A 19,363-nucleotide genomic window follows, 5' to 3' on the forward strand; every position below is an offset into this window, starting at 1 on the left:
CTCTCGCGAGAGCTCCCGCCCCGCAGCTCGGGAGCGTGCTAGCTCCGGAGCAGGAGCGCGAGACGCAGCCGAGGAGACGACGATGTGGCCGCTCCCCACGCACATCTGCGACCCCCTCTCGGCCCAGTAGGCGCGCCGCCAAGCTCGGTCTGTCTGGCCGCCGCGCACGCCATCCGCCTCCTCCTCCTCCTCCTCTTCCTCCTCGCGGCGGTGTAACGACACGGTAACGCGGCGCCGCTGCGCGCACATGAGCTGAGCCGTCCGGGACCGCGGCCCTGCAGCAGCTCCAGGCCGCGTCCACTCGTCATGACAGGTGAGAAGATCCGCGCCCTGCGGAAGGAGCACAACCGAAGCCGCAGGCATGACGCGGACATCATGGACACGTACGAGGACGCGCGTCACCTCAAGTCCAACCAGGCGTATTGCCAGCGCGCGGCGCGGCAGCAGCAGCAGCAGCAGCAGCTGAACGCCGACAACATCAACGGGAACCCGCCGCTGCTCCGCGACGACAACAGGAACCCCGTCATCCTGAGTGCGGCGCCGCGGGACTTCCCCGTGCACCAGTGCGTGTTCCAGGGCGACGTCCGGAGGCTGTCCTCGCTCATCAGGAGCCACAGCATCAGCCAGAAAGATGTCCACGGTGAGTGCGCCGCGTGTGAGTGGCGGGGCGGGGCGGCGCGCGCGTCTCTCTGGGCTCACCTCTGTGTGTTGGCGCGCAGGAAACACGCCTCTGCACCTGGCCGTGATGCTGGGACACAAAGGTAATGTCGGGGCCCGAGGGAGCATGTTGGAGCCAGTGCGCTGTAGTCAGAGCAGGGGACATGTCCAGGGTGTCCCCTGGCTCTCGCCCCGGGCAGCTGGGACGCACCAGATCAGGAGGTGTAGCTGTAGCAGCACACATGGATGTGAAGCAAGCGAACGGCGCCGGCCGAGGTCGGGCGCTTTGCCGAGCGGCGCTGCTCCCCTGCATCCGGCCATGGCCAGTGGAGCAGCGCCGCCCGGTTCAGGCTGGCCGGCCTCGGACCTGGTGTCGCGCTCAGCTCTCTCAAGTTTCTCCAGCAGGAGGAGGAGGAGGAGGCGCTGCCATCATGACGTGTTTCAGCCTCCTCAGGTCCACTCAGCGAGTGGTGACCAGGTCTTCACTGTCTCCAGAGTGTGCTCTGCTGCTGCTGGCCCACAACGCACCGGTCAAGATGAAGAACGCGCAGGGCTGGAGTCCCCTGGCCGAAGCCATCAGCTACGGAGACCGGCAGATGAGTGAGTGTGCTGCTGAGCGCGAAGGAGCCTCCTCCTCAAATATCTGGTGAAGGTGTCAGGAACCTGTGGAGAACAGGCGTCTCTTGCAGTAGGAGGGTCAGAGCGCACGCTTGTCATGGCAGTAGGAAGTGGTGCAGCCGCGAGTGGGGACTGGACACAGCGTGTGGTCAGAGAGGAAGGGCCTCCGGGTGGCGTTACAAGCTGGCCACTGGGGACCAGGACAGTTCTGGCTGTGTCCTGGCCACTGGGGACCAGGACAGTTCTGGCTGTGTCCTGGCCACTGGGGACCAGGACAGTTCTGGCTGTGTCCTGGCCACTGGGGACCAGGACAGTTCTGGCTGTGTCCTGGCCACTGGGGACCAGGACAGTTCTGGCTGTGTCCTGGCCACTGGGGACCAGGACAGTTCTGGCTGTGTCCTGGCCACTGGGGACCAGGACAGGCCTGCAGTCCCAGGACAGAGCGGCAGCTCGCCTGCGTCCCACCCAGATGGAGTGCTGGTCCCCGCTGGAGACGGGCTCGCGGGGGCCGGGCCCTCCGCACGCTCCTCGCCGCTCACACGCACGTGTGGCTCCAGCGTGGCCTCACAGAGCGGCCCTGGCTCCCAGCCTGGAGGGCGGCTTAGTGTTAGGAGGCCGTGAGCTCCCCGCGCCAATCCGTGTCCCGCTTCACCAGGCTGCTGCGCCGAGAGCCGGAAAAACCGCCAAATCCCCGCGAAGCTCGCCGTTTCACTCCACCCTCGGCCAGTTGATGTAAACCAGCCTGCCGTGATTCATCTGCAGCGTCGTGGGGAGGGGAGGGGGCGGGGCTGAGGAGCCGTGCGGTAACAAGGTCACGCCGCTGGCTGCGGTGCAGAGAGAGGACGGGAGGTTCGCGAGGCGAGGACGAGTGTTGGGGGTCAGGGCTCCTGGAGGGGCCCCTGCTGCACCGGCGCCGCGCTCCTGGTGACTGTGTCACGAGTCAGGGTCAGGGTCTCGGTGAGGCGCGGCGGGTCTAACCCCGGGCCGAAGAGGATCCAGGAAACTAGTCTGACATCAGGGTTCAACCTCAAGGGGGCGACACCATCTAGCGATGGGAAGCTGGGCCCGACCCTGGAGGAGCCAGGACTCAGTGCGGCTTCTTCCTGCAGTCACGGCCATTCTGCGGAAGCTGAAGCAGCAGTCCAGAGAGAGCGTGGAGGACAAGAGGCCCAAGCTGCTGAAGGCTCTGCGAGAGGTGAGGCCCCTGCTCCTCAGCGCCACCCCCACCCGCCGCCTTCCCTCCTGGCTTCTTCCCGCCGTGACGCTGCTCTCCTTTCTAGCTGGGCGACTTCTACCTGGAGCTGCACTGGGACTTCCAGAGCTGGGGTAAGTCTGCGGCGCGCGCGCGGCTCCGTGGCCCCTCCGTGGAGAGTCATGGCTCTGCTGCTGTTGGGTCCTCAGTGCCGCTGCTGTCCCGCATGCTGCCGTCCGACGCCTGCAAGATCTACAAGCAGGGCATCAACATCAGGTGAGGCTGTCCGCCGGCGTGGCTCGGCAGAAGAGCCAGGTCTCTGACGGCTGCTGCGCCGCCAGGCTGGACACCACCCTCATCGACTTCTCAGACATGAAGTGTCAGCGAGGAGATCTCAGCTTCGTCTTCAGCGGGGACTCCGCCCCGTCCCAGTCCTTCGTGGTGCTGGACAACGAGGCCAGGGTTTACCAGAGAATCCACCACGAGGTGAGCCGCCGTCGCAGCGCCGCTGAGCACCGCCGAGCGCCGCTGACGCTGCCGTGCCTGTCTCCAGGAGTCAGAGGTGGAGACTGAGGAGGAGGTGGACATCCTGATGAGCAGCGACATCTACTCGGCCACCTTGTCCACCAAGTCCATCACGTTCTCTCGGAGCCAGGTCGGCTGGCTCTTCAGGGAGGACAAGACGGTAAGTTTTCCCCTCTCACAGATGACCTGGCTCCTTCCTGAAGGACAAGCCTTTGGATTGGCTTGTCCCCGCTGCCCCGTCTGAGGTGCTGCAGAACCCGGAAAACCGACCTTTGCTTTTGGGCTCCTCTCCTTGGTTAGTCCCATGACCCAAGTGAGTCGGCGCCATGAGCTTCTGGACTGCAAACTGGTCCCAGAAGCCAAACTGACATCTGAGCGCAGGGGGGAGGTTCTGAACCCGTCCCTGTGGCTCTGACAGCGTACAGCTCCAGACCACCAGGTGGCGCTGTGCAGGAGCCGGATCACAGATTCCACTCAAGTGATGTGTGAAATGGAGGAAGCGAGGAAGGGATCGGCGGCTGGGATTCTCACGGGTCGGGCCCCGGGTCAGTTCAAACGTGACGCCGGCGTGTTGTGTTCAGGAGCGGGTGGGGAACTTCCTGGCCGATTTCTACGCCGTCAACGGGCTGGTGCTGGAGTCCAGGAAGCGGCGCGAGCACCTGAGCGAGGAGGACATCCTGAGGAACAAGGCCATCATGGAGAGCCTGAGCAAAGGAGGCGGCATCAGCGAACACAGCTTTGAGGTGAGAGGCCGCCCTCGCACGCCTGGTCCTCACTGAGCCACCGTCCTGCGTCGGCAGCCCGTGAGGAGGCAGTCGCTGAGCGCCCCCGTCCCCAACACCGTCTCCTGGGAGGAGTACATCAGCGCGGAGCAGGGGAAGTAAGTGCCCGGCCGCCGGCCGCCCTCAGAGCGCCACCTGACTCTGCCCTCGCCTGCAGGCCGCCGCACCTGGGCAGGGAGCTGCTGTGCAAGGAGAGCAAGAAGAACTTCAAAGCCACGGTGGCCATGAGCCAGGACTTCCCTCTGGGCGTCGAGTCGTAAGCACCTCCCCGTCGAGTCGTGTCAGGTTATTGGTCTCCATGTGTGTCGGTCCCGCATGGATCGACCGAAACATTATGACCAGCTGAGAACTGAGCCGACAGGTGAGCCGGATGGGAGGAGCAGAGAGAGGAGTGAGACACAGGCTGTGTGTCAACAGAAGAGTGAAAGAGGAGTGAGACACAGGCTGTGTGTCAACAGAAGAGTGAGAGAGGAGTGAGACGGTGGCTGTGTGTCAACAGAAGAGTGAGAGAGGAGTGAGACACAGGCTGTGCGTCAACAGAAGAGTGAGAGAGGAGTGAGACGGTGGCTGTGTGTCAACAGAAGAGTGAGAGGAGTGAGACGGTGGCTGTGTGTCAACAGAAGAGTGAGAGAGGTGAGGCGGTGGCTGTGTGTCAACAGAAGAGTGAGAGAGGAGTGAGACTGTGGCCGTGTGCCAACAGAAGAGTGAGAGAGGAGTGAGACGGTGGCTGTGTGCCAACAGAAGAGTGAGAGAGGAGTGAGACACAGGCTGTGTGTCAACAGAAGAGTGAGAGAGGAGTGAGACACAGGCTGTGTGTCAACAGAAGAGTGAGAGTGGAGTGAGACGGTGGCTGTGTGTCAACAGAAGAGTGAGAGGAGTGAGACGGTGGCTGTGCGTCAACAGAAGAGTGAGAGAGGAGTGAGACTGTGGCCGTGTGCCAACAGAAGAGTGAGAGAGGAGTGAGACGGTGGCTGTGTGTCAACAGAAGAGTGAGAGAGGAGTGAGACGGTGGCTGTGTGTCAACAGAAGAGTGAGAGAGGAGTGAGACGGTGGCTGTGTGTCAACAGAAGAGTGAGAGAGGAGTGAGACGGTGGCTGTGCGTCAACAGAAGAGTGAGAGAGGTGAGGCGGTGGCTCGGTGAGTGAGAGAGGCGTGAAGAGAGGAATTCATCGGGCGGCTTTACGAGGCTCCACCACTAGGGACCGCCGAGGAGGAGAGTTCCGAATGTGTAGAACCAAACCAGGACTGGACTGGTCTGCGCAGTGACCCACCTGCTGAGTCACTCTGCGGCCGGCGCACGGCAATAATGCTGACTCACGTTTGCAGGCTCCTGAACGTGCTGGAGGTCGTGGCCCCCTTCAAGCACTTCAACAAGCTCAGGGAGTTTGTCCAGATGAAGCTTCCGCCTGGATTTCCAGTCAAGCTGGGTGAGTAGCGGCGGATCTCTCTCTCTCGCTCTCCCCCGCCCGTAACGTCCGCGTCTCGCTCCGCAGACATCCCAGTCTTCCCCACCATCACAGCCACCGTCACCTTCCAGGAATTCCGCTACGACACCTTCGAGGATTCCATCTTCCACATCCCTGCCGAGTACAAGGAGGACCCGAGCCGCTTCCCTGACCTCTGACCTGAGCAGGCTCCCTCTGTCGTCCCCCTGGATGCATCTGTGTGTGTGTGTACGTCCGTCCGTCTCAAAGGGAAGCGCTTCTGTTGTCTCACCTGGAGCAGGGAAACGTGCTGCTGCTGCTGCGACGTCAGCGCCTTCAACACCTGCTCCTCACTGTAAATACTTGGACACCATCCCAGCACCGAGCGGAATATTCGTTGATAAAGTTCTATATCAATAAGTATATACACTGTGTAGCAATACGTTTCAGTCCACACGAATGTTTCCAGCCGCTGGGTGGAGGTTCGCTTCAGATCCACGACAGACGGTACGCGAGCCTTTCCCCCGGTGCTGCGGCATCTTCAGGTTTAGCTCATCTTACCTCTCGACGCTCTCCACGTTTGCCGTGATCTTCTGTGCGTGTGTGGGGGGTGTTACTGTGGCGTCACTACATTTGTTGGGGCGTGTGAAAACGTGTTTCCGTTGAAGAAGGAAGTGTAGCGCTGTATGATGTTGTCCGCGGAGGAAGCTGTGAAGTGTCTGGACCACGTTGACCAGGCTCGACTGACATGTACCGCAGGCTTCACCTCCCTTTAATAAAGCACCAGCATCCTGTTTGAGCCTCGGCCCGGCTCTCTCAGACCTCACACAACCACAGACCCGCCGTCATTTTCCAAACTGGTTTTATTGTATAAAAGAAAGCCAAGCTAAAACACTTTAAACAAGGGGTTTAATTTAGAAGCCGAACACAAACAGCAGCCCGAGCGACAGGAAACACTGGCAGAGGCGGGGATCAAAGAAACGAGCGGCGGAAGCAAAGCGCTTCCTGTTGACGGGGAAAGACCAGCTCCTGATCCGGTACTTAAAAACAACTAAGGAAAGGTGGGACGGACGGTGGCGCGGCCCCTCAGTCGCTGACCTCCATGTCGTCCTCCTGGTGATGCTCCTCGCCGTTGACCTTAGCCTGGTGCTTGGAGCGCGGCTTGCCGTTCCCCTCGGGAGAGAAGGCCGACTCCTCGCCGTACTTCCTTTCCCGCTCGTGTTCGCTGTTGTAGCCCTGTTCCTCCTCGTCGTAATCCCTGGTGATCTGCGGGCAGCAGGAGCGGCTCAGTGACCGGAGCGTGGCGGCGGCGACCAACCAACCTTTGAGTCGCCCTTGTCGCCGTCCGACTTCCTCTCGCGCTCGCGGTCCTTGTCTTTGCTCTTCTTCTTCTTGCTGCTGGAGCGCTCGCGCTCTTCGCGGCCGCGCTCTTTCTCGCTCCGCCGCTCGCGCTCCTTCTCCCTCTTCTTCTCCTTCTTATGTCTGCTCAGGACACAGAAGAGGCACTGAGGCTGCAGCAAACCACCACAAGCTTCCGGCGTCTCGGGGGCCAAACCTGCGAGGAGACGGCGAGCGGGAGCTCCTCCTCTTGGGGGACTTTTTGGGCGACCTGCTGGCGCTGCGACTCTTCCTGCGCCTCCTGTGAAGCCCAGACAGACAGAGAGAGAGAGCGTGAGTCCGGGGCGAGAGGCGAGCGCCGCGAGGCTGGGGAGCGCGCCACCCACCGGCTGGCGCTGCTGGACCTCCGGGTCGTGCTGTAGCTCTTCGGGGGGGTCTTGGACTTCCTCCGGGAGGACTCCTCCTTCTTCCTGGACCTGCTCCTGGAGCGCCGGCCTCGCTCTCTGGACGGCTCCCGTCTCCGGCGCGGACTCTTGGAGCGCCTCCGGCTCCTGGACGAGGAGCGGCGCCGCGACCTGCTGTTGCTCCTCCTGAGGGCGGCCACAGAACCACTGAAGCGGGCCCCGCTCTCCGGCGGCCCCAGGCCACGCCAGCGGCACTCACCTGTGTCGAGATCGAGACCTGGACCTCCTCCGCCGAGACCTGGACCTGGACCGCTTGCTCCGGCTCTCCTTGCCTGGCGGACGGAAGCGACAGAGTCAGCAGAGGCAGGGGGGCCCGGGGCGGCCAGGGCCCACGCTCACTTCCAGGCTCGATGGCAGCGGAGATGAGCGACTGCGCCTCCCGCACGCGCTTCATGGCCTCCTCGATCTCCTTGGTGGCGGCGTCAGGCTTCAGGCCGGCGTTGAGGTTGAGTCCAGCAGCCAGGGGGTTCAGCCTGAGGGAGAGCAGTGGCCGTCAGAGCAGGGGCGGCGGGGCCGCGGGGGACCAGAGACTCACTTGGGATCCGTCATGAGCTTGAGCAGATCGGCCGTCTGTGGAGACAAAGACAGGGTCAGCTTCAGCGCCTCCTGGCGTCAGGTCGCCAGCCCACCTGTGCGTTCATGTTGGCGCCGGGGAATCCAAAGGCGGCCATGGCGTCCATGCTGAGGCCCGCAAACGGGTTCCCTCCCATCTGCAAGCACAAAGAGGTTGGGGGCGGGGCTTGGAGCCAGCAGGGCGGCGGGCACGGCGACTCACGGCGGGGTTGGGCATGGGGTTGGGCGTGGGGAGGAGCCCGGCTCCAGGCAGGATTCCTGCCACGGCGTTGGCCGGCGCCAGCAGCGACAACGCCTTGGCCTCGTCTGGGATGGAGCCTGCAGGAGCGGAGAGCAGCATGAGAGGGCGCCGCTGCTGCCGCCACACCTCCACACAACACTGCTGCTTACACTGCTCTGTCAACACATCCCCTAACTCAAGACAATCATTGCTGCAATACAGTGAAACACTGCCAAGAAAGTATCACCTGGAGGTGTTTTTAAAGTCATGAACCAAACGCTAGCAAGCCCAGACGCTTCTCCGCTACTGAGGCTTACTGAAACACGCTGGCGGCTTCGCTACTAAAAGCACAGAGAAAAATCGAGATACACACAACAGAGAGAATTTTAGGAATATGGCAAAAAAAAAAAAAAAAAAAACACTCTGCACAAGCTGTCAGTGTTCACTTACCAAAAACACACATGAGGAGCAAAAGAGAGCAGCAGGTGTCACGGTTGGTCTCTTACCTGGCGCCGCTGCCACCTAACTAAGCAAGTCACCTGACGTGACGCCACATTGACTCTAGAGTCTGCGTGAGCAAGTCACTGCTAATGGGTGACGCCAGCGACACCTTCTGGACATCGGAACTCGGACACACAACAGAGACAACATGGAAATCAGAGCACAATGTGGGGGAGAGAAAGGAATTGCTTCAAAACAGGTGGATGGTATTTCAGCAGGGCCTGGTTTACGGAATAACAACTGTAAAACACAACAGAAGAAGACCACCGTTAAAGATCATACTGCAGCAGCAGCAGCAGCAGCAGCACAGGGCCCCACCCCCCCCGTCACAGCTGGCGGCAGAACATCCTCGCCCCCTGCTGACACACGAGCGCCACCGGCCTCAAGAGCGCGAGGCGCCTTCAGAGGCAAAGCCTGTTCTGCAGGCTCTTCTATAAGAGCCCCGTCACGCAGGTGAAGGGACAGAGACACACAGAGGACAGGGAGAGGGGAGGGGCTTGAGAGCCGACCACTGTGAGGACCACTCTGAGGTGCCTTTGCCTCCCGTGCTATAAGACCGCTCGCTCACACACACACACACACACACACACACACACACACAGATGACAGAAGTTGAACAGAAGCAAGTCCAATATGGGGCAGACATGTGAAACACGGGTCACTCAGAGTTTGGGGGGCAGCAGCCACGGTCACCGCTTCTGAAGAGCATTTTGGACTCTGCTCTGCTGACATGTAGAGAAGAACACAGGACACGTGAATGTGACCCACGGTGTTTCTCAGCGTCAGGACACTTGTTAGCTGACGGTGAGACGCCCCGCTACTCGCCGGCCGCTACTCGTCGGCGACACATCACACGGCTGACTGAATGGATCAAAGCGACCAAATCCTGCCTACTATCCTCACAGCAGTGACATCACAGAAGCACAGACGCACCCACCTTCAGCAAAGGGCACCACGATCAACGCTCTGTCCACAAACACTGTGTTAGTCAAATGCTGAGACACGCCCACCGATTCTGGCTCGTGGAACTTGACGAAGCAGACGCGCGACGTCACCGGCATCGTGGAGTCACTGTGGGAAAACAGAAGCGTTGGTTATCGTCAAAGCACCAGCTGCACACTGGAGGACAGGACGGAGCGGAGGAGCAGCGGGACACGCAGCACCACACCGCGAGGCCCGGGTGTCGTCGGCCACCTGAGCAGCTCGCTCCTCTCACTCAGCCTGGGATTCCTCTGGGAACGACGTCACGCCTCTGCTGGGACACACGGCTGGTGGTTGGAAGTGAATCGGAGCTTCCACTGTGAACCAGCCACACCGTAGATCCGTCTGGGGACCTGACGCACTCGGCCACACAGACCAAGCACAAACATGAGCCATCAGATGAAGGAGGCGCGTCGGAGCTGCGACCCTTTCAGGAGGTGTGCGCACAGATCGGAGGGCCACAGGAAGTGCGCGAGCACAGCCACTTTGATGTGTGGTTCTGGTTAGTGTACGGCGCGCATCACTTCCGGTCCAGGGACCAACCAAATGATCGACCTGAACAGGAGACTGAGGTTCCAACTGAGCGCACGCTCGCGAACAAAGCGTGGGGTGGACATCCAGTGTCCCACTGCTGCTCCGCTCGCCTGGATCCCGGAGCACAGGGGCAACAGTGAAGTCCGTCTGGCTCCAGCGGCTGGGAGCCGTCCGAGCGCTGCACACGCGCCCTTTCCTCCGCGAAGGTGCATCGCTGCACCACACGCATACACCACAGCGCGTGCTCGCAGGCCTGGAGCAGCTTGCTGGTGGTGCTAAAGCACGAACGGCGCAGGCGGAGCGGACGGCGGGCGCGTTAGCTTCCATGCTAGTTAGCATTCGCCGCCGGCCTGTTCAAACAATGGGAGAAGACGCTCGTTCGGTCCCGGACCCGCGAGCACGTCACACTTACTCTGGTGGGAAGAGCTTGAGTTCCTCAATGGTGCCAAGGAAGCCGAAGAGCGTCCTCATCTGCTCGGATGTTGTGGCCGGAGACACGTTCGTCACCTGGACAACCTTCGTCGTGTAATTCATGTCTGCGACCCAGTCCTCCGCAACAGGATCCGAAGGGTACGGTGGCTATGGCTTAGCTGGCGGCGGTCGGGCTGGTCTGGTGCTTTAAAAACAAACAGCACGCGGTGGAGCGCAACTATTGACTACAGCGAGAGGTTGCTGCAACTCGACGCCATAGTGAGCCACTCTCGAACAATGTGCGCAAGCGCCAACTAACCGGATGCAGCGACGCCTAGCGATCCTAAGTAGTAATGTCGCGCTGAGCAGCCAGCAGAGGTCGCCCTGGGGTCTCTCCAACCCTCACAATGGTCATCCAGCGTCCAGTGCTTGGTTTGGTTTCTAGTTAAAAAAAATAAATAAATCAAAGTCGTCTCTTCTCTCCAGTGAATACCTCACAGCACTTTATTGGCCCAACCTCACCAACTCAGAATGGAATAAAGCGGCCTCCGGCGAACGAGTCAGACTCCTCGTCCGTCCAGAACGCCACGTCACTTGAGGACTCTACAGGCTGTTGCCATTTAGCACCTGCTGATTGACTAGACATGTCAATGTTTTCCAGCAAAACAGTAGGAACCAATGAGAAGTGCTCTTGAGCAGCCTGTTCTTGTCGTCTCAGCAGAAACAATGGCACATTTGTCCAGAGTAATCCCTACCACTGGATTATCTCACGCTGGCATGACCTTTGTGTTGAAAGCAAAGAACATGTTTGGTGCAATGGCCACCATCCGTGGTGACGCCAGACGCTAAGAGCTGCGGGGAGGAAAGCGCAGGAACATGCTGACACGCCATGACGATGCCACTTATCGTCACCTATGAGCTGTGCCTGTCTTGAAAAACAGAGACGTGATTCCATCGTATTCTTTGTCACATTCCCATCAAGTGCTGTTCGTGTTTCAAGTCACGATCTTACGTTCTTAATGCTATTTACCTCCTCAATTCACCGTTCCACTCACTCCACACAAACAGTGGTGTCACCGTGAGTCGAGGCCTGTCCAGCCTGAATGGACCTTACTTTGTACGACACCGCTTGATTTAAACAATCAGAAAATCCCTGACACTTTTGCAAGAGCTTTTCTGCTCTGCTTTGACCCACAAATAAATCCCCTTCCCTCAGAGAGTGGCCTGTTGAGAAACCCGGCTGGCACAAAGACATTCCTGTTCCCCCCTGGGAATGTGATTGGCTCAAGAGAGAAGGTTTAGGGCTGACTGCGAGGGAGGAGCAGACCAATAAATGAGGCCGATCTGCAGAAGGAACTGCGCTCAGCACAGGCTTCACCCCGAGTCTACCGTGCGACGACCACCGGAGGAATCATGGTCAGCAGGTGAGCCGCCCCTCTGAACACGTCCACTGGGTTTGTGGTTGGCTTCTGTGTGGGAGAGGAGAGCAGCACTTTAGGAGACCATGCTCACTGAGGGGAACAACACTGCAGCTCACACACACACACACAGTGATCCAGATCACTTGGATCATGTGGTTTTTACCTGCTGGTCTGATTTACATTTGCGGGACTGACAAAGACCGTGGCATCTCATGTGATCCCGTGAAAAGGTAAACACTGATCACGTGCCACTCATCGGTTCTTCAGTGATGCTGAAACGAGCGTGCACTCGCTACACTAAGGCACATCTCTGAGTGCGTGTGCGTGTTTTCATGGAAGAGAAACAAAGCTGATCGTGAACGCAACTTCAACGAGCCGCGTACTAGTGTTTACACGAGCAGTACAAGCAAAGGCGAGTCCGCGTCATGAGACCGAACCGTGCGGTTCAGAGACCACAGTGACCCGGTGCTCGTCAGGGAGGCGTGTTTCCAAGGCCAGCCTGGTCTGCTCTGGGTCCTCCGCTCATCAATGAACTCCAGATGGTCCTCACTCGTGAACCTGCCCACCACAGGAAGTCGAGCCGCAGGCCATGGAAACTAAGACAACAGCCAGGCCTTTCCTCGGTATCCACGCGCCGGTGGGAACGTTTGTTTCATTCCGCTAACGCTTCTCGCTGATGCGACCGGAAGGCACGCTCACGGCGAGAACCCGCGCCAAAATAAAAGCAGGCAGCTACAAGCGAACACGTCGCGTCACTCGTCCAGTTGACGAAAGCTTCGTTGGATGTGGCCTCAGCTCCTCACTCAATCGATGGGTCAGTTCCAGCGGTCAATGGACGAGAGAGAGGGAGACAACCGTCGCACTTCCTGTGCCCGCGGACATGGGGATGAGGTCCAAGTTGTCGAAAGTGTCTGTGGCCGCTCCTTGGTCAGAGCGTGCAGCAGCTGATGGAGAGCTGCCATCCCACACGATTCTCAGCTGCCTTCACCGGCCCTCACCTTGCTCCTCGGACCCTGCCTTCCTCTCTGTGATCCCATCATCGCGCTGGACCTTCCCCCCCCCCCCCCCCCATCCCTCTCCCCCCTCTGCTCTCTCCCCCCCTCCCCCACTCTCTCTCCCTCTCCCCCCCACTCTCTCTCCCTCTCTCTCTCCCTCTCTCTCTCTGTCCCTCTCTCTCTCTCGCTGACGCTCGCACAGGTGTGTGCTGTGCTCCCTCTGAGCTTCTGCTCCTCCTCCTCTCCTCCCCTCCTCCACTCCTCTCCTCCCCTCCTCCACTCCTCTTCTGCTCCACTCCTCCTCCACTCCTCCTGCGCTCCTCGCCTCTCCTCCTCCACTCCTCTCCTCCCCTCCCCTCCTCCACTCCTCTCCTCCTCCTCCACTCCTCGCCTCTCCTCCTCCACTCCTCTCCTCCTCCTCTCCTCCCCTCCCCTCCTCCACTCCTCTCCTCCTCCCCTCCTCCTCCACTCCTCCTGCGCTCCTCGCCTCTCCTCCTCCACTACTCCTCCTCCCCTCCTCTCCTCCCCTCCTCTCCTGCGCTCCTCTCCTCCTCCTCTGCTCCCACTGCAACCCTGCCATGACGTCCCCAGCACCCCTGCCCTCTCTGCTCATGTGGGAGCGACTTTGTTTGATAAGTGAGAATATTGCGAAGCGCCAGCTCCTCTGTTTACCAGTGCTGAGTGGCGTGCTCTCATTTGGGACTGTTGTTATTTGCCGCCGACAGATTCGAACACCCAGCTGGCGGCTACAAGAAGATTTTCGAGACGGCAGAAGAGCTGGCAGAGCCTCTTCCGACCACAATCACAGGTTTGTTTGCCCGGCGAGACACAAACAAGCGTCTGGCCTGAGCCACTCGTCTTGTGTGCTGCAGGAAGGATCCCTTCCTTCCTGAGAGGGAGTCTCCTCCGCCTGGGCCCGGGACTCTTCGAGGTCGGAGACGAGCCCTTCTATCACCTCTTTGACGGACAGGCTCTCATGCACAAGTTTGACTTCAAGAATGGCCAGGTCACGTACTTCCGCAAGTAAGATTCCGGAAGACCGTTGCAACCTCAGCTCTCCAGCAGCGTACGCCGTGTCAGCCCCTGTGGTGCTGGTGCGGTGGGCCTGCTGCACCTAGATCCTCGGGTGAAAGAGCTCACTCCCAGAATGGCCGACGTCAGGGAGAGGAATCCAGGGTCACGCTGTCGCTGAAAGACGGCACCTGACCCGAGGAGCCAGCTGTCACCCATCGCTCTCCTGTGCCCTCAGGTTTGTCCGAACTGACGCCTACGTCCGAGCCATCACCGAGAAGCGTGTGGTGATCACAGAGTTTGGCACGTTCGCTTATCCTGATCCCTGCAAGAACATTTTCTCCAGGTCTGGTGTTTCGCCTGCTCTGCTCCCTGAAGTGAACTGTGACCTGGTGTCTCTCCTCTGGGCCAGGTTCTTCTCCTACTTTAAGGGAGTGGAGGTCACCGACAACTGTCTGGTCAACATCTACCCAGTGGGAGAGGATTTTTACGCCGTGACCGAAACCAACTTCATCACCAAAGTCAACCCTGATACTCTGGAGACTCTGAAAAAGGTAGCAGGGTGTTGGGCGTCTGCTCATCTCCAGCAGGATGACGCCCGTGTTTCCAGGTCGACATGTGCAACTACGTCAACGTGAACGGCGTGACGGCTCACCCCCACATCGAGAGGGACGGCACTGTGTACAACATCGGCAACTGCATGGGCAAAGGGGCCACGCTGGCCTATAACATCGTGAAGATCCCGCCTGCGCAGAAAGGTGGACTGAGCCGTGACCATGATGATAGGGATTCATTCCACCCCGCCGTGTCTGTGCAGCTGCCTCTCGTCTCTAACTCTCTCTCGCCTCCAGACAAGTCGGATCCCATCGAGAAGTCCAAGGTGGTGGTGCAGATCCCCAGCGCCGAGCGCTTCAAGCCCTCCTACGTGCACAGGTGCGTGGCATTTTGACTCGCCTCTTCATCGTCATCATCATCGATGCAAACCGCTCAACCTCTCTCCCAGCTTCGGCATGTCTGAGAACCACTTTGTGTTCGTGGAGACGCCGGTTAAAATCAACCTCCTCAAGTTCTTGAGCGCCTGGAGCATCCGAGGGTCCAACTACATGGACTGCTTTGAGTCCAACGAGAGTCAAGGAGTAAGAGCAAGCATGCGTGTCAGGATTTGGCTCGTCACCGTCCTGTGTTTCGCCTTTGGAGGTTGGTTCCAAACCTCTCACTCTTTCTCTCAGACTTTGTTTCACATTGCTACCAAAACTCCGGGCGAGTACATCGAGCACAAGTTCAAGGGAGCCGCCATCGGGATGTTCCACCACATCAACACCTACGAGGACGAGGGCTTCATCGTGGTGGACCTCTGTGCCTGGAAGGGGTAAGCGGCGGCCCCCGCCCGCTGGTGTGGGGCCCGCTCTGGACGCCTCTTTTCTCTCCGCAGCTTCGAGTTTGTCTACAACTACCTGTGGCTGGCCAACCTGAGAGAAAACTGGGAGGAAGTGAAAAAGGCGGCGATGATCGCGCCTCAGCCGGAGGTGCGCAGATACGTCATCCCACTGGACGTGCACAAGGTTGGAGGCCGCGCTCTGCTGAGCCCTCGGTGAGCTGGGTGATGACGCTTGTGTCTGCGTGAAGGAGGAGCAGGGGAAGAACCTGGTGAGTCTGCCGTACTCCACCGCCACCGCCGTCATGCACGCCGACGGCACCATCTGGCTGGAGCCGGAGGTCCTCTTCTCAGGGCCGCGCCAAGGTTGGCCCCGCTCGCCGTCTTCCGCTTGCGCCCGCGCTCACCCTCGTCTTCCGTGTGGCAGCCTTTGAGTTTCCGCAGATCAACTACGAGCGCCACTCTGGGAGGAACTACACCTACGCCTACGGCCTGGGCCTCAACCACTTCATCCCAGACAGGGTACGTCCCCGCCACGCCGGCGGCTTCCAGCGCTGACCGACAATTTTCTTTTGCAGATCTGCAAGCTGAACGTGAGGACCAAGGAGACCTGGGTGTGGCAGGAGCCCGACTCCTACCCCTCAGAGCCGCTGTTCGTCCAGACTCCCGGCGGCGTGGACGAGGACGACGGTGAGTCTCTGCGAGCGAGCGAGCGAGCGAGCGTGCGACCGGCGTGGCCTCAACTCCTGACCTGGTCCCGCAGGAGTGCTGCTGACCATCGTGGTGGCTCCGGGCGCTCACAGACCCTCCTACCTGCTCATTCTCAACGCCAAGGACCTGTCCGAGGTCGCTCGGGCCGAGGTGGACTGCATCATTCCGGTCACCTTCCACGGGATGTACAAGCCCTGAGGCGGCGCCGGGCTGGTGGTGAACAGATTAAAGCTGAGCAAACCCCCAGTGGCTCCGTCCTCTTCTTGATGAGGGAAGACGGCGTTAGAGCAAGTGCGGCGCCGACGCTCACATTTGATCAGGCAGATTAAAACGAGACAAAGCCGATTAAGCTAATCTGAGAACAGCCATGTTGCAAGCAAACAATGTGAGCAGTGGAGCGGAAGACGGACGGGACCAGCTCCCATCATCTCAGCCTGGTCTGAGCCACACTCGGCTCGGCCACTGTCCACCACTCCACTGTCAGGTGGAGGACAAGTAGTGACTCTCTGACAGGGACGGTGGTCCAGTTTAGACCGAGGATTCATCCAGGGAAAAAGGCATCAAAGACACAAGTGCAGAACGTAAAGGATTGGAGGAAAGCTTGTGCAGATATGTGTTTCCCCACAAATACTGTTCCTGTAAGAACATTTTTCACCCCTTTATTCATGTTTTTTTTTTTAACACCAGGGCCTTCGATGACCTGCTAAATAAAAGAAATCAAAGGTACAGGAAAGCATGGCGGAGCCCAGCTGATACAGGTCTACAGTCTCGGTCTCTGCGCGGCCGAGGGACTTGGCTTGCAGGTCACTCCTGACCTCGGCTCGACGCCAGCGGGACAAGACTCATTTGGACCTCTACCACGTCCAGCGCACTGCTGCTGTGACACTGGGACTGGGGAGCCGTCCAAGTCGGCTGCGCGCTTGTAGGAGTGGGGCTCCAATTCCTGAAGGGAACACAGTCAAGGCAGAGAACTGCCGACATCCTCACACAGTCACAGTGACGCACAACTGTCCGACAACATAACAACACTCCTGGGATCTGACAGAATAAACCCACACAGGAAACACGAGGCCTCACAGCAGAAAAGCCAGAAAGCTTCCACCTGTCGCGGCAGAGTCGAGCCAGGGGCGCGGACCACGTGGCTCCAGAGGAATGACGAGTGGATAGTGCAAGGTAGGGAAGGTATATATTAAGACGCCGCTTTAGATATTGTCCCAGGATTAAAGTGCAACTCTCTGGATCAGAAGAAGTGTGCGCGCGCGTTTTGGACCCAGCACAAGTGGCTTCCCGCTGCCTTCCGGACCCTTGAGCAAGCGTGCTTGTGGGTGTTTGCAGAAGCAGCCTGGATCACCCCAAACATCTGTGTGTGTGTGTGAGCGCGAGGGCCGATCAGGGGCCGCTGAGACCTGCTCAGGGGGAAAGGCCCTGAACACCACCCTCTCATGCAGGGACGCCAGGCTGAAGACCAGCTTGCAGGTGTGGGTGGAAGGCCGAGAGAGAGAGAGGCCCATTTCTCAGCTCATTCCACACCGGAAACAGGGCAGTTGAAGGTGAGGTTGCAGGAGGCTGCAGGAGCAACCTGGGCGCCACAAACCTCCCCGGATCAGTTGGTCCCGTAGGTGGAGAGCAAGGCAGCATCCACGGGCTCCATGCAGGAGGGGCAAGTGAAGGACCTCATCAGCCAGTCGTCTATGCAGTCCATGTGGTAGATGTGCATGCACGGCAGGAACCGGACGGGGTCCCCGTACACAAAGTCCAGCATACAGATCACGCACCTGCGGGCACAAGGACACGGCCGCTGACATGCGTGCAGAGACGCCGCCGCCACCACAAGCACTCGTCTCCGTCCGCCACCTCTCATTCACACGCCGCACATCCAGTCTTACTCTCTGATCTTCTTCTCCGAGCCGTCGGGGCCGCCGTCGTACACGCCCTTGGGCAGGTGCTGGATCAGCCCGATGCGCTGTGCGATGCGGATCTGCTCCTCCTCCGTCAGCTGGGTGGCCAGCCGCGCCTGACTGGGGGTCGGGTGGTACATGGGCATGTTGCTCTGCTCCTGCGGACCCACACAAGCAAAATCAGTCCCGCGGTGGGCTTCTTCCAGGCCCGGCCCGTCGGCTCGCTTCTGCGGCGGCCGCTCTGCGACAACATCTGTCGGCTTCGTCCTGAGGGACACAGGAAGCAAGCGTGTTTCGTCCGGGGAGAAACCAACATCTACAAAGGCGTTTAGTCTGAATGACAACGCGCGTCACAAAGCGAGGAGCATCAGGGATGAAATAAAGACAACACCTCACGGCAGAAATATGGGCTCAAGATCGCAATCGCACATGATGAGCCAATAAAAACACTGTGATGTGGGTGGAGGTCCATTCACCCCTGCGACAGGGTCCGTGGCTGGCAGGAGCCACCGACGGTCACCTGAGGACGACGCTGTCTCGTCCAAACAAACGACAACTTCTGCAGATGCGACAACACGAGATGAAAAGCGTCGCGCGACTTGGACCTCTGACGCGAAGCACGGAGCATTTCCGATGGTAAACACTGGCAGGGTGACGCGCGGCCTCCTGCGGTGCCAACAGCGACAGGGCGTGTGTCGGAGCAGCTTCACCTGGTAGGGCGGCGGCGGCTCCGTGTCTGGGTCGGCACCGTCTCCGAAGCTGGCCCGGTCCGCCTGCGACTCGGGCAGCAGCGAGATGTTGTCCGTCGTGGGAGACTTGAGACAGTTGCCCATTTGCTGCGGTTTCTGCAGTCAAAGCCTGCTCTGTCGGATCCCAGGTCCGTCCGTCGGCGGGCAGAGCGGCGTCGAGAGAGCGAGCTGCAGGAGCGCGGATCTAGGCCAGAGCGGGAGTCCAGCCGGCCGTCATGTTGACACCAAGCTCCGCCGGAGGAACACAACCAAGAGGCGCTGCTGACGGCAGCCCGTCCGCTTCCGCCCCACAGCCACCGGCGCACACCCTTGCACTACTGCGGGCCGCAGCGGACCAACGACGACATGTTCGGACTGGAGCGTCCCTCGGTGTTAGCTCCTGCCTGCTAGCGCTGCTTCTACCCGGAAGACACGCGAGGCTTGCAGGGTGACGTCAGAGGACGGATGCTCCGCGCTGATTGGACGGTCGTCTCAACATGGACGTCCCTCCCCCTGGACGACAACCATGTAAACACACCGTCGACCATAGCGCGCATGTGCGCTGTCGAGGAGAAATGAGACGTGACGTTCATTATTAACCAGTTTGTTTCAGGGTGTCATCTGCACCGTCTGAGGTGAAGCTTTCCTCTTGAGAACTGTCAGACAGACAGGTGCCGGTGCGAAGACAGATCAGCACAGGACTCTTGCAGATGAGCAAGAGAGAAGAAGAAGAAGAAGAAGCCTGTCCCGGGAAGGTTCACCCTCTGTGAGCCCCCCGTCCTGTCGGCACCACCCACCGTCCCTCTCATGGCATCATGGCACTGGCGAGTGGGCAGCAGCCTCCACGCTGACCCTGGCCCGCTCCCTCGAGTCTCTGAGGAGCGGCAGAAGCAGCCTCTGGTGCTGAAGAGAGCAGCGGCTGCTGGGCGTCAGACCCGGAGTGATGCCTCAGGGACCGCCCAGCTGAACAGCCTTGGGGTGGGTGAGAGAACAGATGATGGCAC

General features: G+C 59.7%; 4 protein-coding genes across 8 annotated transcripts; 2 read left to right on the forward strand and 2 right to left on the reverse strand.

Moving 5' to 3' along the window:
- The first annotated feature begins 21 nt into the window (after positions 1–21).
- LOC128769204 (ankyrin repeat domain-containing protein 13C-like) lies at positions 22–7,455 on the forward strand. Of its 2 annotated transcripts, XM_053882650.1 has the most exons (13): positions 22–640; positions 720–761; positions 1,153–1,257; positions 2,385–2,470; positions 2,556–2,601; positions 2,677–2,743; positions 2,809–2,953; positions 3,021–3,152; positions 3,574–3,735; positions 3,793–3,872; positions 3,932–4,030; positions 5,101–5,201; positions 5,268–7,454. In XM_053882650.1, exons 1-13 carry the CDS (start codon positions 307–309, stop codon positions 5,396–5,398), a joined length of 1,530 nt encoding a protein of 509 aa, XP_053738625.1. In that variant the 5' UTR covers positions 22–306; the 3' UTR covers positions 5,399–7,454. The 2 variants fall into 2 exon arrangements, with proteins under 2 accessions (XP_053738625.1, XP_053738626.1); XM_053882651.1 differs by lacking the exon at positions 720–761 and having other exon boundaries at positions 5,268–7,455.
- Positions 6,040–12,653, reverse strand: LOC128769205 (serine/arginine-rich splicing factor 11-like). Of its 4 annotated transcripts, none has more exons than XM_053882654.1 (11): positions 9,489–9,933; positions 9,232–9,365; positions 7,776–7,891; positions 7,630–7,710; positions 7,536–7,570; positions 7,340–7,473; positions 7,200–7,272; positions 6,923–7,126; positions 6,754–6,837; positions 6,521–6,680; positions 6,040–6,464 (listed from the first exon to the last, which is right to left on the reverse strand). In XM_053882654.1, the coding sequence occupies exons 2-11, from the start codon at positions 9,353–9,355 to the stop codon at positions 6,285–6,287; spliced, it is 1,191 nt and encodes a 396-aa protein (XP_053738629.1). In that variant the 5' UTR covers positions 9,356–9,365; positions 9,489–9,933; the 3' UTR covers positions 6,040–6,284. The 4 variants fall into 4 exon arrangements, with proteins under 4 accessions (XP_053738629.1, XP_053738628.1, XP_053738631.1 ...); XM_053882653.1 differs by lacking the exon at positions 9,489–9,933 and adding an exon at positions 10,222–12,653 and having other exon boundaries at positions 6,041–6,464; XM_053882656.1 differs by lacking the exon at positions 9,489–9,933 and adding an exon at positions 8,041–8,134 and having other exon boundaries at positions 6,041–6,464; positions 9,232–9,345.
- rpe65a (retinoid isomerohydrolase RPE65 a) lies at positions 11,567–17,048 on the forward strand. The gene is made up of 14 exons (XM_053882649.1): positions 11,567–11,644; positions 13,362–13,444; positions 13,509–13,659; positions 13,886–13,993; positions 14,060–14,201; positions 14,258–14,405; positions 14,499–14,580; positions 14,651–14,783; positions 14,877–15,016; positions 15,080–15,209; positions 15,274–15,388; positions 15,450–15,544; positions 15,601–15,712; positions 15,786–17,048. The coding sequence occupies exons 1-14, from the start codon at positions 11,634–11,636 to the stop codon at positions 15,929–15,931; spliced, it is 1,596 nt and encodes a 531-aa protein (XP_053738624.1). The 5' UTR covers positions 11,567–11,633; the 3' UTR covers positions 15,932–17,048.
- LOC128769208 (RING finger protein 11-like) lies at positions 14,056–18,797 on the reverse strand. Its single transcript, XM_053882662.1, has 3 exons — positions 18,342–18,797; positions 17,620–17,789; positions 14,056–17,508 (listed from the first exon to the last, which is right to left on the reverse strand). The coding sequence occupies exons 1-3, from the start codon at positions 18,462–18,464 to the stop codon at positions 17,337–17,339; spliced, it is 465 nt and encodes a 154-aa protein (XP_053738637.1). The 5' UTR covers positions 18,465–18,797; the 3' UTR covers positions 14,056–17,336.
- Positions 18,798–19,363: the final 566 nt, after the last annotated feature.

The sequence above is a fragment of the Synchiropus splendidus genome, chromosome 13 (assembly GCF_027744825.2).
Source record: "Synchiropus splendidus isolate RoL2022-P1 chromosome 13, RoL_Sspl_1.0, whole genome shotgun sequence".
NCBI classification, from domain to species: Eukaryota; Metazoa; Chordata; class Actinopteri; order Syngnathiformes; family Callionymidae; genus Synchiropus; species Synchiropus splendidus.

What these genes read in the sequence shown, in the direction of transcription:
- LOC128769208 (XM_053882662.1), bottom strand. Translation starts at nt 18,464, where the DNA reads ATGGGCAACTGTCTCAAGTCTCCCACGACGGACAACATCTCGCTGCTG. An exon ending in AGCCGCCGCCGCCCTACCAG is followed by an intron (nt 17,790 to 18,341) that starts GTGAAGCTGCTC and finishes GTGGGTCCGCAG; the next exon opens with GAGCAGAGCAACATGCCCAT. An exon ending in TCGGAGAAGAAGATCAGAGA is followed by an intron (nt 17,509 to 17,619) that starts GTAAGACTGGAT and finishes TTGTGCCCGCAG; the next exon opens with GTGCGTGATCTGTATGCTGG.
- LOC128769205 (XM_053882653.1), bottom strand. Translation starts at nt 10,343, where the DNA reads ATGAATTACACGACGAAGGTTGTCCAGGTGACGAACGTGTCTCCGGCC. An exon ending in AAGCTCATGACGGATCCCAA is followed by an intron (nt 7,474 to 7,535) that starts GTGAGTCTCTGG and finishes GCTCTCCCTCAG; the next exon opens with GCTGAACCCCCTGGCTGCTG. An exon ending in CGCTGCCATCGAGCCTGGAA is followed by an intron (nt 7,273 to 7,339) that starts GTGAGCGTGGGC and finishes TCCGTCCGCCAG; the next exon opens with GCAAGGAGAGCCGGAGCAAG.
- rpe65a (XM_053882649.1), top strand. An exon ending in AGTCCAACGAGAGTCAAGGA is followed by an intron (nt 14,784 to 14,876) that starts GTAAGAGCAAGC and finishes TCTTTCTCTCAG; the next exon opens with ACTTTGTTTCACATTGCTAC. An exon ending in TCCCACTGGACGTGCACAAG is followed by an intron (nt 15,210 to 15,273) that starts GTTGGAGGCCGC and finishes GTCTGCGTGAAG; the next exon opens with GAGGAGCAGGGGAAGAACCT.
- LOC128769204 (XM_053882650.1), top strand. Translation starts at nt 307, where the DNA reads ATGACAGGTGAGAAGATCCGCGCCCTGCGGAAGGAGCACAACCGAAGC. An exon ending in CGTGATGCTGGGACACAAAG is followed by an intron (nt 762 to 1,152) that starts GTAATGTCGGGG and finishes CACTGTCTCCAG; the next exon opens with AGTGTGCTCTGCTGCTGCTG. An exon ending in ATCAGCGCGGAGCAGGGGAA is followed by an intron (nt 3,873 to 3,931) that starts GTAAGTGCCCGG and finishes CCTCGCCTGCAG; the next exon opens with GCCGCCGCACCTGGGCAGGG.